At 44.1% G+C, this 14097-nt stretch overlaps 1 protein-coding gene across 1 annotated transcript in view; it reads right to left on the bottom strand.

The window, feature by feature from the left end:
• Positions 1-5533: 5533 nt before the first annotated feature.
• Positions 5534-14097, bottom strand: part of ANKRD33B (ankyrin repeat domain 33B) — a 45139-nt gene continuing 36575 nt past the window's right edge. Inside the window, exon 4 of the mRNA XM_054284863.1 lies at positions 5534-8721. Within this exon, the coding sequence (XP_054140838.1) occupies positions 7871-8721 (851 nt within the window). The 3' untranslated portion in view covers positions 5534-7870. The remainder of the gene's footprint in view (positions 8722-14097) is intronic.

Raw genomic sequence — 14097 nt, 5'->3', positions numbered from 1 at the left:
TACTCATTTACCTAAGGAAATCACTTGGTGGAAAAAACAGGCCAAGGGCACGGTAAGCTTCCTGTTACTCAGAGGGAAGGATACTTTTCGCATGTGTTTGAGAGAGGGCACCTTTAACGTTATCTATCTGTACTGTAGGGAATGCATGAGCACTCTTGCCCTTCTTTGTCTCCAGAAGCTGTGTGGGCTCAGCCACTCTGCAGCCATGAGCAAAGATGATCTGTGTCCTGGATGTGTCCTGGATGTGTCCTGGATGTGTCCAGCCTCACCACATCTGACATCTGAACACTGCCATGGGGATTGTCACAGGCTCCACAGGCCCCTGCTGTCCCAGCTGCCATCTCTGAAGAGTTTTGTGTGGTTTTCCAAAGCTAAGAGATCATGTTCTCGCTTTGCTTGACTGACATAGTTTTCGTTACATGGTTTTGTTTCTGTGGATTTTCCCATCCATCCTTTTTCCCTCACTACCTGATAACCAAGAGCTGACTTTATGGATTAACTTGGTATTGAGGAAAATATTTCTCTTTAATTGAGGGGTAGACTGAGGAACACAGGAAATGAGCAAGTCTGACTGGAACAAGCCCTGCACTTGATCCAACACATGCCAGCACAGGAACAGCTGCATCTTTGATGCTTATGGAAATACCAGATGGAGAGCTTGGCTTTAACCTGTTTCCTTCCCTCAGAGTTTTGTTCAGTTATATCCCTCTGTGGTGGTGGATTTCTTTCTCTCATACAACCCCACATTCTCTTGACTTTGGTCAGATTTGAGCTGACTGGTGTGCAACACTCAGCTCTTCACTATGGCCTCATTTTGTTGCTTTTCCAATTTAACTAATTCTTGCCCCAAGGAAATGCCATTCAATGCCCTAAAAGAAGAGTGACCCATATAACATATGCTCTGTGCCCTGGGATGATGGGCTTAGGAGACAAAGAGCCACAGTGATAGTCTATCATATTTGTAGAACACTCCTATTATATTTATTGTTTTTATGTCTTTTTTTTTTTCAAATTTGAGACATCCTGAAGCTGGGATTTTTTTCTAGTGACTAAAAATAGCTACAGTTGTGAATGTCATTTGCATGTGGCAATTGAAGAACATACCTGGAGATAAAGAAGGACGGGAGGTCTCCAGCCAAGCCCCAGGTTTGCAGTCTGGGAGGTGGGCTGATTGTCTGCAGGGGTTAAATCCCACGGCTGGCTCCGGTACAAACTGTGTTTTGTAGGAGGCGGCCCTGGGAGACCTGCAGACAGGGAATTACTGTAATCCAGCCTGAATGTCACGAAAGCATGGATTAATATTTCATCTTCTGACCCTGACTGTTGTCAGGCTCACTTTGTTCCTGAGCAGGGGCTGTGATCCTCAAAAGACAGTGTTGAATTAAAGATTAAGCCAGTGTTTTACTTGATGGGAAGAGAGCAGTTCTCTGTGGAGGATGGTGACAATGCGGCTCTTACCCAGCGCTGCATGTGGGGGTTTGGATTTTCCCAAATCCAAATGACAGAGCAAAGCTGCAGCGCGCTGCTGGGGATGGCGTGAAGGGAAGGATCCCTGGCAGCTGTGAGCCATGTTAATGAAAGTGACACTGGTAATTAGCTGAAGGTGAGCAAGAGGCACTGAGCGGCTCCAGGAGATGCCGTTGGCTGCTGTGTGTGAGAGAGCTCATCATCAACGAGTAAAAGGGCAACAAGTACCTGCTTGGAGAAATGGAAGCTGCAAGAAACCAGCAAGGACCAGCAGAGAGCCCAGGTGAGAGCCTTCCCCCAAGTCAAGGATGTGGCAAGGCAGCTGTCTTTGCTGGAAACAACAACTTGAGCTGCCACAGCTCTCTGCACGGAAACCAGTTTCAGGATGAATGATTTATATCTCTGTAACCACAAACTGCTTCTGATTGGTTAAGTCAAGTGAATACAAACCTGATTAAAACCAGCCCAAGAGAGTTTGTGCACATTAGTTCAGCTTAACTTTTCAGTTAAAATGGCTCAATTTTTTTGTGTTGTCTTTAAAGGCAACAGACCAGACCTTGCCATGTTGCCTGGCTATCTCTTCTCTGGACAGCTGACATACAGCACTTCTCCCTTGGCTTTCTCTGAGCACAGTATCCTAGTCAGTCATGCAGATTCTCATGAGGTCTGGAAACCCTTCAGAAGCCTAATAAGGCTCTTGCAGAAGACCTGGGAAACCACAGGCAAACACTGCTCATCGTGCCCATGAACATAAAAAAAAGGATAATGCAGTCAATCATGTGAAGAATAAACCCCACATTTTTCAAAAGCCACAGATGAGAAACTGATTGTGTAAAATACCCACAAAGTGCATTTTTATGATCATGTTAGTGGAATTTCTGTTTGCTAAACAAATTTTTGAGACCAAAATGAACAAAAATAATTTTAATAAGGCTGGTCTGTTCGGTTCTGTTGCTCACCAAACAAATATTTTATTTCACTCATATGAATGCACTTCAGGAGGCTGCAACTGCAGCTTTTTGAAAAGGATACCAGGCAGTAAAAGACCACATTTCCCTTGAGCAGAACGTGAGTAAATGCTGCATGACTACTATTCCACTAGCCTTCCCTGTGACAGCAGCCAAGTTGATAATACAGCATGTCTGCTCTCAGTACAACTGTGTTTGCATATTCTTTTAAAACACAACTTTACTTTGGTTTGGAACAGAACTTTTAGTGGGGCCATAACTTAAATTCCCTATTTACTTATTGATTTGTGTCCCATTAACACTCTGACACAAAAATGCAGAACACACCCACACTACTGGCGTCTGCAAATGGCTGGCTTCAGTTTAGTGGCAGCAAACACAAGGAAACCTTAACTCCCTGCTGCTGCATGTGGTGTGAAAGTAAATATTTTATCACCTTTGTCAGCAGAAAGCTGTGCCCACAGGCTCAGGAAGCACCTTTGGTGGTTAACACCGCTCTGAGCTGACTTCAGTTACTATGGCACCCAGAGCAAAAACCCCATTGGCACGCGCACACACAGAGCAGAGATGTTCCAGCAGCTCCTGGGCCCCTTTCCTGATCCACATTTACAGGAGCTCACTGCTCCATCAGTGCCTTGTGAGAAATCACTGGATGCATCCAGGACGGCACCCGTGAGCGCAGATTTTGCACATCTGCCTCTGGAGGGTTTCTGCTCATTTTCTGTCTGTTTGGGAGGAAGGGCTTGGGCAAAGAACAAACTGGCATTTGTGTGGGAAGCTGCTACAACAGGAAGGGGAAAATGAAGCACCTGAATCCATCTCCCAACCTCTTCTGTTTCCCTGAGAGACAACTGAAACAGGAGCATTTGGCCCACTAATTATCCACAAACCTGTGCACAGTTTTATAGATATAAAAGCATCCAAAACCATTGTAAATTCAAATGTGCCAAGAGAAGTGGCAAATTTCAACCTGACTAGGCAAAATTAATGTGCAAAAGAACTTTAATGATCCAATGAAGTACAATTTTCACATAATCCCCTGCCTCTTCTCATGCAAGTGCTCCATAGTGTTCAGTGAAAAGGCAGCTGGTCTGTTTTCCCTTTGTAGCCTCCATAATATACCCCAAATTATTTGTTCCTCTTACAGAACAATTATTTAATACTGGCTTTTTGAGAGATTGTCATCATTAACATATATAAGTGCTGCAGAATATCACTAGGAGGTAAGAGGCTTTTTATATGTATATGTGTTAATAATATATGTTAAAAATTTAAATTATGTATGTATCTATATATTTTATATATGTATCTCATTATTACTTTATATAGGAATGGTGTTTATGCGTGCCTGTTATCTGCAGGTAGTTTTATAGGTATGGTTAAGTGTAATACCATGTGTAATTAAAATTACTTAATTATATAGGTGTTTATATAGATGGGGAGCTGATTTGGAGCATCCAGTTTGCCCCACCTGGGTTATCCATATTTAGCATTATGAAGCACATCTCAGTCTCAGCATGGATTTGGCTGATATCATTTATACTTCCCAGTGATCAGCAGCTCCACAGCCAAAGCAAAAAGGGTCCAGAGTACACAAAGCTTTTCCATAAATGCTATACTTAGCTGTACATAGGAATTTGCCAAACAGAAGAAAATTCCTGCTCTCCAGAATAAGATTAGTTGGCCCTTCTCATTTTCCAGGCTTCTTTTCTAATTCTTTGACAGCCTTTGATAGCTTTGGAGGTATCTATGAATACCTTTTGGTTTTTTTCCTTACTTGGATGATGCCCAGTGCAGTGGCTGCTATTGGGTGATGGGGAAGATGGTGCCTTCCAGGAGCAAGGCTACCGGGAACCCCATGCTGAAGATCTTCCTTACCAGAGATGAAAGAACAATTTCAGAAAATGTTGGGAAGCAGTTGGACTTCCACCTTCCACTGTCACTGTCATTAAATCCCTGTTAGTACAGTCACTGCAGAACCAGGTTGGCCATGGGGCTGGGAGCTTCCTGGGAGCCCCATGGTGAGACGATCCCAGGGCACCGAGACAAGGAATGGCTGTGATGGCAGACACAGCCCCCATTCCAGTTACAGCACTCCAGGACATTCTTCCCACTAATGTGCCCCCTACAGCCTGGCACTGAAGGCAGGTAGAAAACCTCCCTCTGCCCTAAGAATTAATGTCCCTTTTCCCTCCAAGGAGCATCTTTCTGCAGCAGCACCTCTGCCTTCCCTCAGGGGCTCCAGCTGCCAGAAGTGCTGCCAAGGGTTTGCTTGCTCTTTTTTAGGAGGTAAACTGTGCTGCTTAAGTGACCAGGAGCAACCTGAAGTGCAGCCAATACTGCCTGGCATTTCATAGTTATGGATCTCTTGGGGGAAAAGAAATCCACAACAAAACACAGATCAAGCCACGCTATTTGTGCTGAAATCCAACAGAACTCAAATCCTCCTTGGCAGAAGGCTCGAGGGGACAGGTGGCTAAAAGCAGTCCAGGTGTGCCTCCTCCTCCTCCTCCTCCTCCTCCTCCTCCTCCACTACTGTGGTCCCTTTGCCACAGGTTTCAGGAAGAGTTTTGTGGTAGTTTTGCCCACTGCAACCTTCAGACAGGTAAGATAAACAGCAAGTGAGGGGTGCAGCCTTTAGGGAGAGGACAATGATGAAGAGGGAAAGATAGCAGGAGAGCAGAGAGGCACCAGGGGAGGAAGGCAATGAGGACACAGAAACCTGTGGCCTGCACTGCCAAAACTAGCAAGTGCAAAGCTTTACACAGACTCCCCAAGTGGAGTCCCACTCTCAGCAAGTATACTGGGAGACCACCTGCTTGCAGCAGAGCAGCATGGACACAGGCCAGCACAGCAATGACTTCTCTCTCCAGCAAGACAACCAGTGAAAACCCGATGGGAAACAAAAGCAATAGTTTTCCTTAACTCCTAGGGAAAAATTCAAAATGAGTGGAAGTTAACCCACAATAACTCCAGGGAAACCAAACAGCTTTTCGGTGATGCTGGTGAGTCTTTTGGTGAAAGTGAATGGGCTTTTATATCCACTGGAAAGTGAAAGGCAGTATCCCCAAGCCCCTCTGAAGAATGAGAGCGCCAAATAAGTTTAACATCTTGTGCCTCTTTTAATGGAAATATCACATTTATGCACATAAACACAGTAAAGTACAAAGGATTAGAAAATAGGCTTAATTTCCAGCCCCTAATTCTAACATACTGTTCATTAATCCCTGAGTGCACCTGTCAATTGTCGGTCTCTTGCAGGTGGTACTGAAAGTGCAAATTCAAGTGCTCAGCTGTAGCACAGGTTGCTTTTCAGAACCAAATCTGAGTGCTAAATCTTCAAAACCCTGGGTTGGCAGTAAACAAAAATTAACAGTCAAACCATTCAATCCAGTGTACCAATTTGAAATCTATCCTGATACCTTTGCCACAGCCAGCCAGAAGATTGTCTGCCTGCTTTCCAAATAAATTAGTTCAGCTTGTATTCTGGTCACCCCAAAGCCATTACAAAATTGGTGCCTATGAATTGCAGAGCCCTGATGCACTTGCAGATTAAACTGCTATTCACATTCCCAGGACTGGGCAGGTGTATTGGCAGGTGCATATTCCTCCAGCTCTGACCCAGGAGGCCATCTGGCACTGCAGTCTGGCCAGCACAGAAGTACAAAGAACAGGCTGTGTGGAAAAGTCTTTGTCTCCCACATCTGTCCTAACCCTTGTCAGACCCCGCAGACAGGAAATGGCAGTGCTGATCTGGGCTCCAGTTTTCAATCACCTGAATTTATTTCTCCCATGGCATGCACAGTTTCATTACAAATTCAGTGAGACTGTGGCCAGCCTTTGTGCTGGGGCACTAAAGGGTGGAAAAGTTTTTCCTCTCTTTAATTGAGGGGACAAACTGGTGACAGCAGCAGCAGCTGCTGGGGTCTGCCTGGGCTCCAGCACAACAACACCTTCAGAAGGACACATTGCAGCACGTTTCAGTTCAAATGTGTGCAAAGCCTGAGCAAAACCTGAGCATGTGCTCTGTGCTGTTTGCATGGGACCTCTACTTCTATGAGTGTGGTCTTTCCTCAGCAAGCAGCAGGTTTACAGCCCTTCCAGCCCATCTGCCAGGGCTTGGCTTGCTGTTCAGCCTGACGGCTGGTACAACCAGAGGAATCCTTCATGGATCCTTAAAGGAGCACAAAAACTTGCAGCAACCGGTGGCAACTGCCACTTGGAGATGCGCTTCCATGCTAGGGCAAGTTTTCTCCTGGTGTGGAGACAGGGGGTGAGGTACTGCCCTCCTGGGGCACGCAGAGGTGTGGTACCCAAGCTTACAGGGACATCTGGCCGCATCAGTGCCTGAGCTGCCTGGTACTGCACCTCTGACTGGGTATTCACAGCTTGTGGCTGCACTTGACACCTGGGAAAGTTGCTTGAACCTCTGAAAGCTGCATAATATTCTTGTCCTGGCTATATTCTGGAAAGGCTGACAATAAAACTGGTGAGTTTTTTAAAAAGAAACTTAAATATCAACCTAAAAAATATCCACTGTGCTTCACCATCTCCCTTATTTCACAGTTAAAAGCAATGACAAAATATTCCCTGAGACTAAAAAGGAGACAACAGATAATGGATAAAGGGAAATCTATTGGAGGAGGCATATCTTAGGTGATGGTGGCAATGAAAAATTGTCTCATCTTCTATATTTCTTCAAAGAAAGAAATTTTCTCATCTTCTATATTTCTTCAAATCACTCCCTGCACCTGATTTATACTTGCAGAAGATGTGAATACCTCAACTGCACAGATATTCATATTAAGCCCTTTTTAGGTTCAACAGAGCAAACAATAGCACTAAGAACTGCATCCATACAGACTGTATAGACCTGTACTTAAAATCTGTTTACTGCAATAAAAATAAAGTGCTTAGTATATCCAAAACAATTGTAGACCTGTATTTTCACTGCCAACCAACACTGTGGTAAATTTAAAACTTTTAATTATTACTATAAACCTTTGCAATATGTCTACCTAAGGAAGAAGAGGGAGGAATGTCTAGTGTCAAAAGCACAACTCCTTAATTTTGTCCATTACAAAATGAACAAACACAAAACACAATCCTTTCAAAAAGTTTTTCAAGCTGTTTCACAGTCATTCACCAGGAGCTGGAAAAACAGGAATCCACAAGAGGACTGCACCACTTAGAACGTCCTGTCAACAGCAGATCAGTAAACCTAAGTAAGTTTTCCAGCTCAAAATAGCTTCCTGCTCCACCATCAGCCTTGCTGTGGTATAGCCCTTGCTGTATTTATGCTCCTTTCCTGCTCCTGCCATGACTCAGTATTCCAGCTCCATGAGCAGTGGGCATGCACGAAGGCATTCAGTCTGTTACCTTGCTGGGATAACAAGACTAGCAGCTCAAGAACCTCCTCAGCAGCTACCCTTAAATCAGGTTCTGCTCTGGGCAGGAGACACCTGCCTGGGCTTTTGAGCCTCTGCTGCTCTATTCTTCTCCAGCTCCTCTGCCTTCCTCCGCTCCTCTTTCAGCTCCTTGTATCTCCATTTGGGAATCTGCAGGTAGGGGTCCTCCTTGGCACTGCTCCTCCTCCTGGCCTTTTCTGGCTGGAAGGTGGGCGGAGGAGCCTTGCTGACACGGACCTTGGGGATGACAAATCCCGGTCGGACGCTGCTCCGTCGAAGCAGGTGGAGCGGCAGCAGGCTTGCTTTCCTCGTGGCTACCGTGGTCACCTGGGACATAGCCATGCTGATGGGCTGCAGGCTGGCTCTTCGCTCCTTCTTCTTGGCGACCACGGTGACTTTGGAGTTCTGGAAGAGCTTCTCGTAGCTGCTAACGTGATCTTTGTCTTGAGATCGGATCTCCTCTGCTCTCTGCTTCCTAAGGATCTCCTGCACGGCCAGTCTGCGTTTCCCCACACAAGGTGGGCTGCCTGGGCACACAGTCCGGCACCCCAGGGCGATGAAGGGACTTCCCAGGCTTGTTGTCACCTTCACCATGTGGTCAAGCACCCCATCCTCTTCCGGGCCATAGAAAGACCGGAACGAGACAGCGGCTCTTACGCACTCAGAAATCTTCTGCAAACAGCTTTTTGGCTCTGCAGCCTTGGCAAGAAGTTCCTTCATTTTTGGCCATTCTGGTTTATATTGATCAGAAAACTGTTCTGGGCATGGCCTGTCCATCAGCTTCTGCATGACGAAGGCAGACTCTGATCTTCCTGTGAAACAAGCCCATTCCCACGAAGTCAGTCCCCGGCTTGGGTCAGTTGCATGAACATTTGCACCTCAAAAGAAAAACAATTAGCATTAATTAATTAGAACACCCACATTTCTGTTATCAGAGGTGAGTCAGGCAGATCCCTACACGAAAATGTCACATAAAATACACAATAATATTTGTGTCAAAATGAACATGCAATACGGATAGATCTGGTTCCTGACTTTATGAACTCCTTACAAGGTAAAAGGCATTAAGACTGCATATATGAAATTCTCATAAAATTACAAATAATGAAATAATGAATTTCACCTGCATTTAATCTTGACTGCCATTTTAATATCCATTCACCTGAGCTCACAAGAAAAGAGTTACAGATATGGAAAGAAACAATTCTCAACAAAGGAATCCTTCTCCATATGGAATGGTGGACTTCTTACTGGTCACTTCCACTTGAAAGAAAGGTCTTAGGCTAATGATCACAAATTCCATGAAAATATCCACTCACTGCTCACTAGGGGTAAAAATAGCAAATAAAATATAATTAATTTCTTTTAAAGTATCTCCATTAAAAATGGGGGGAAAAAGAAAGTAAAAAATGTGCAATTCATGCTCTCTTATGTCTGAAAGGACCCTGTAGAATTAGGAAATGTTGAGAAGATGGTAACAAGGGTGATCAAATATAAGGAAAGTATCCATAAATGTCAAAGAGTGGATAATGGGAGAGATGGACCTTCACTCTGAACCCAGAACAGCTGTTCTCATCCACCTGAGATTACCAGCCCTAAGGAAATGAATTGTTAGCCAAAACATTCTGTTATTGCTAAGTGGACTGGCCATAAGAGGCAGCTGGGATACAGGCTACACAGCAGAGGCTTAGACATCTGAAGTGTTTTGTCCTGGAAGGAAATTAATTCAAGTGGCCTATCCTCTTCCCATTCCCAATTTATGATTTTTATCTCTCCAATTCTGACGTCTGTCCCCATCACCATTCTTTCTTTCTCACATATTTCTGCATCCTTTTCCATCTTTGCATTTCTTTTGATCTGTCCATCTTCCTATAAGACCCCACACATTAGCTTTTGCCCTTGTTCTTCATTCTTTTGTTTTCAAGTGGAGTTACACTCTTCTCCCCCGGGGCACTTGGGTGCTTGTAAAGAGGATACAAGAATATCACGAGAAGCAGGAATCCTAGTCTGCCCTATGGTACTCCTTAGTATCATACCCACATTTCTTGGCAACCAGAAAATTTCAGGGAAGTCCTCCCATGATCCTGAGGTGAGGCTGTGGGCATTTGTCAAGGAGGGTGGCATGTGCCCAGTCCTGCTGACAGAAAAGAGCTCTGTAAAGGACACAGGAAGCTAAATTCAAAGTGCACCTGTGGAAGAATTGCTGCAGAACAATGAACAGCAGCAAGTGGTTCTGGAAGCTGAAGTTAGCAGGACACTGTTGCAAACAGCCAGCAGATTACAGCTGGTGAATGCTAAAGGATACAAAAGACCTGTCAAAAAATTGGCTCGATGGCACCAATTAAAAAGAATCTCAGAGACGTGTCAAGGACTTGACAACTGGCACCATATCCTGTGCTTTGCATCCAAGTGATCCTGGGCACACCACCTGGGCACACACATCTTGATGCTTTACAGTACATGAGTGTGAAGGTGAAGAATGAAATCAATGAGAGAATGAGGGAATACTCTCTGGTGTCAGGCAGACAGGTTCTTAAACTGAAAATCCTTTGGTTTATATTCTGTCTTTGAACTTTGACTGATCTCAGAGGGAGCTTTGCACGCTCCAGTCTGCAGACTGCTCAGCAGATCTGTTCCCTGGGACAGGCACAGGCACTTTGCCCAGCTGCCTTCAACATACTGAGCTCTGCAACATTTAGTCATGGTTTACTCATATCTCTGGCCCTGCAGACAGTTTCCGGGTTTCTTGAAAGAGTTTAAAGCTGGGATACAAAGAACATTTGATTTATTGAAGGGCTTCTTTACCAGATGAAGGACTATTTTCAAACAGCCAACACAAAACTGACCTACACAGATCTTGTCACAAAAGTGACAGTCTATCCCATTGCTTTGCAAGAAGGAGATGTCCAGAAATCTGAGGAAAGGACCAGAGAATACTGGTAATGAGACTGTTACCAGAATACTGGTACAGAGAATAATAATAATTTTTTTCCAGGTGGATTGTCTTGGAGACAGCATTTCAAACTGGAATAAGGAGTACTTGATATAAGGAAAAGCAACCACAATCCAGTTTGTGGTGGGTTCAGTATAACCTTTCCCACAAAGGACGTTTTGTGATTAGAGGAAGATAAAGGCAAAAAGAGAGCATGGGAAAAGTGATAAAAACCTCAGCTTTATTTAGTTAGTTCCTAAGTCTCTGAGAATATCCCTAAAGAGAAGATGCTGGAGACATAGATCAAGAATGGATGTGGAAGGAGACACCCTAAGCAAAATTGCTGATAACAGTTAAAGTGTAATTTAAATGAAATTTGCAGAAAGGACACTCAGAGAGAGCACCAGGGCACTGCAGGGAGTCAAGCATGGGACCCAGACTGGAAGGCAGAAAGGAGCCAAAGAGAAGGAAGGAATCAAATCAAAGAGTTCACAAGCTATGGATTTGAAGAAAGGATTGCAAGATCTCAGAGGCAGAATGGTTTGATAAAATTTATGACTGCAGAAATTACAGATAAATCAGTGAGGGGAGGGGAAAAGACATACCATCACATACCTCCTGCTTCACTAACCTCTTTTTGAGCCTCCCTACACAAACTTCCTATCTTTGGATTTCCCTCATCTCACGCTAGCCTCTTGCTCTAGTCTCTTCTTAACACTTGCCTGAATCTGAACTCCTTCCGAAAAGAGCTCACTGTGACTATGGCAAATTATGTGGAAGTTGTTTCCTTGATGTACATATAACAGACAAGGAATTAATACAGGAATAACAGCAGCTAAAGGAATTGTCTTCAAATAAAAAATTTAATTCTCAGCTTGTAAACAAGCAAGAGGTCTGAACAGCTGTTTACCATTATCTTCAAGAAAAAGTAATTTCAGCTCTGATATGGTGCAGCTGTGAGAATTTGGAGCAGAGTAGTTCAAAAAGAACAGTGTGAGAAAGTGCTCACTGGGGGCTCCCCACCTTTGCCTGGGGCCTGCACTCAGCTCTGATCCTTGTCTGGGCTATGCCTGTGCCCTGCTGGCCTGGACCCTGACCCACAGACATAATTTCTTGTTTTGCCTCAGACCTACCTTGTCTTTACTTTGTCATCGTGGATTTGCCTGGCAATCACTGCAGTGCTGCCTGATCCAGGTTTATTGACACCAGCCCTGCCACGTTCCTTAAAGGAGCACCACTGTTGATGAGGCTGGTGCTGTCACCCTTGGCTTACCTTCCTCTGAGGAGAAGCCCATTCTTTCTGACAGATGGGTCCCCAGGTGTTTTGGAAATTCTGTCTCAGAAAACAATACTACAGAGTACTGAAATCCCAACCTACCAACAGAAATCAATGCTGACTTTGTACCTTGTATCACAAAATCTCTTCTAAGGCATAATTCACCACAGTTTTATTGATTTTCTGCACAAATCAGGAGACATTCCTGAACAAACCTGTCATTCAGCAGAATGCCTTATCTGGAATATACATGAGTGGTCATGTCCCTTTGCAAATGTGATAGCAGTCTTATAGAACTAATTGTCATTTCAGTGTAACTATGGCCTGCAACTTTTATTTCAGGAATGCTGCACTTGACACTTGTCTTGCTTTTCCTAGAAGTTTGCCTGAAGATCATTTTCAGCACAATTAATTTGAACACACATGTTCCTTTAGGATATAAATATCCTATTTTATTAAGACTTCAAGTTCTTTTCAGATGTAGAACTGGCATCTTGATTTTAAAGACGGGGCTGAGGAGGCTCAGTTGTCTGTTGCCAGCTGGTTTTTGGGTGGTGTTTAAAGCCCAGTCTCCAGATGCAGGGCCACTCTGACAGCATTACTAAAGCAGCACTGAGTTTAGACTGGAGATTACAGCAGGGCCTGACACGTGAACAGCAACCAGCATTTGTGGCTGGCTCCCCTGATGAGCGCTGGCAGCGGCGCGGTGCTGGCAGCGCAGCAGCCTGTGACAAACCACCGGTGGGAGAGCGGCCCCCTTCACCCGCTGTGCGCTCACAAACAGCACATGCACAAGTTCCAAAGGCTCCTCTGAAAGAGCAACGCTATGGCCAAGTGTCGCAGAGTGCCTTAATCTTGTAGTGATTGACCTTGGCCCCCCTCCACGAACTCAAATTTCAGAAAGAGCAGTCGCTTTGGCAATCCAGCTCCGACCATCTGTCACACATTGCTGTCACCTCTTTCCCCATCTGACTGTGCTCAATCCATGCTAAGGCAGCTAGGAAGGTGAGTTATTTTGCTTTGCTGACCTCCTGCATTGCCATCAGCAGAGGTCTTACCCAAGCCACTGAATGGATACCAGGTTTAAAAACCTCCTGGCTGTAACTCTTTTCTAAACACACATAACTGCATTGTAGCTGTGCAAGGAGACTCACAGCTGATTATGGGTGTTTCCCCTCTATGCTGCCATGCATTTTTACATTTTAGTATCAAATTTTGCTGCTTTATTTGTGAAACTGATTTTTTCACCAAATCTTTTAATAACTTCTTTTACCTTCTGCAGCTCACTAGTACTTAATTGTCAGTGTCCCTTAAATCCCAAACTACTTCTAAATCCATTCTGAATGAGAATTTCCCTCCTTCCCTCCCTCCATTTCACCAGACTGTGCAGTGCTAAAAAATACTCAGATATTAAAATGGGAGCAGGCAATTTACTACACTTCCTTTGTGGCCCCTAATTTGAGCTGAAAAAGTGAGGAACTGCAAGTACTCACCAAAACTGCAATTTAGAAAATCAAAAGTACATTAACTTGCTAGATCTTTAGTTGGTGGATGACCTTTGGTATCCTCTCTATCTCTGATGCTAAAACAGGCTGATAAAGCTTTCTGTAGGCAAACTCAAGATGGAGGCTAAAAAAAGCCATTTTCTGGCTGTCTAAAGGTTTGTTCTCCCCAATATTCAGGTTTTTTAATATGAATCATGGAAACAAGAAATGACTATTCAGATGTCAGAGGCAGCAACCACAGAAGTGAACTTTAATAATAATAATATAGTATAAGAATCAGAATAACAAGTACTGGGTTATTTACATAGATGAAAGGCTGTGAAACAGCTTCTAGTGACCCAACCAGAAAGAACAAGCTTCCCTCAGATCTCTAGTGATAATAATAGGTCATGACACCATAAGGCAAATTTGACAAGTCAGAAAATCATAGGATTGAAGTTTCATTTTAAGTGATGATTTATAACACTCACTGGAAAATTCTGAACTAGCATCTGCATGATGTATGTGTGAGTCCAGACAGTGCATCTGTTTCTAGTGGTAT

This window comes from Melozone crissalis, unplaced genomic scaffold (assembly GCF_028551555.1).
Source record: "Melozone crissalis strain CALT ecotype California unplaced genomic scaffold, PUWL_Pcris_2 ptg000042l_1, whole genome shotgun sequence".
Classification (NCBI taxonomy): domain Eukaryota; kingdom Metazoa; phylum Chordata; class Aves; order Passeriformes; family Passerellidae; genus Melozone; species Melozone crissalis.
This window is presented reverse-complemented; position numbering and strand designations above follow the sequence as displayed.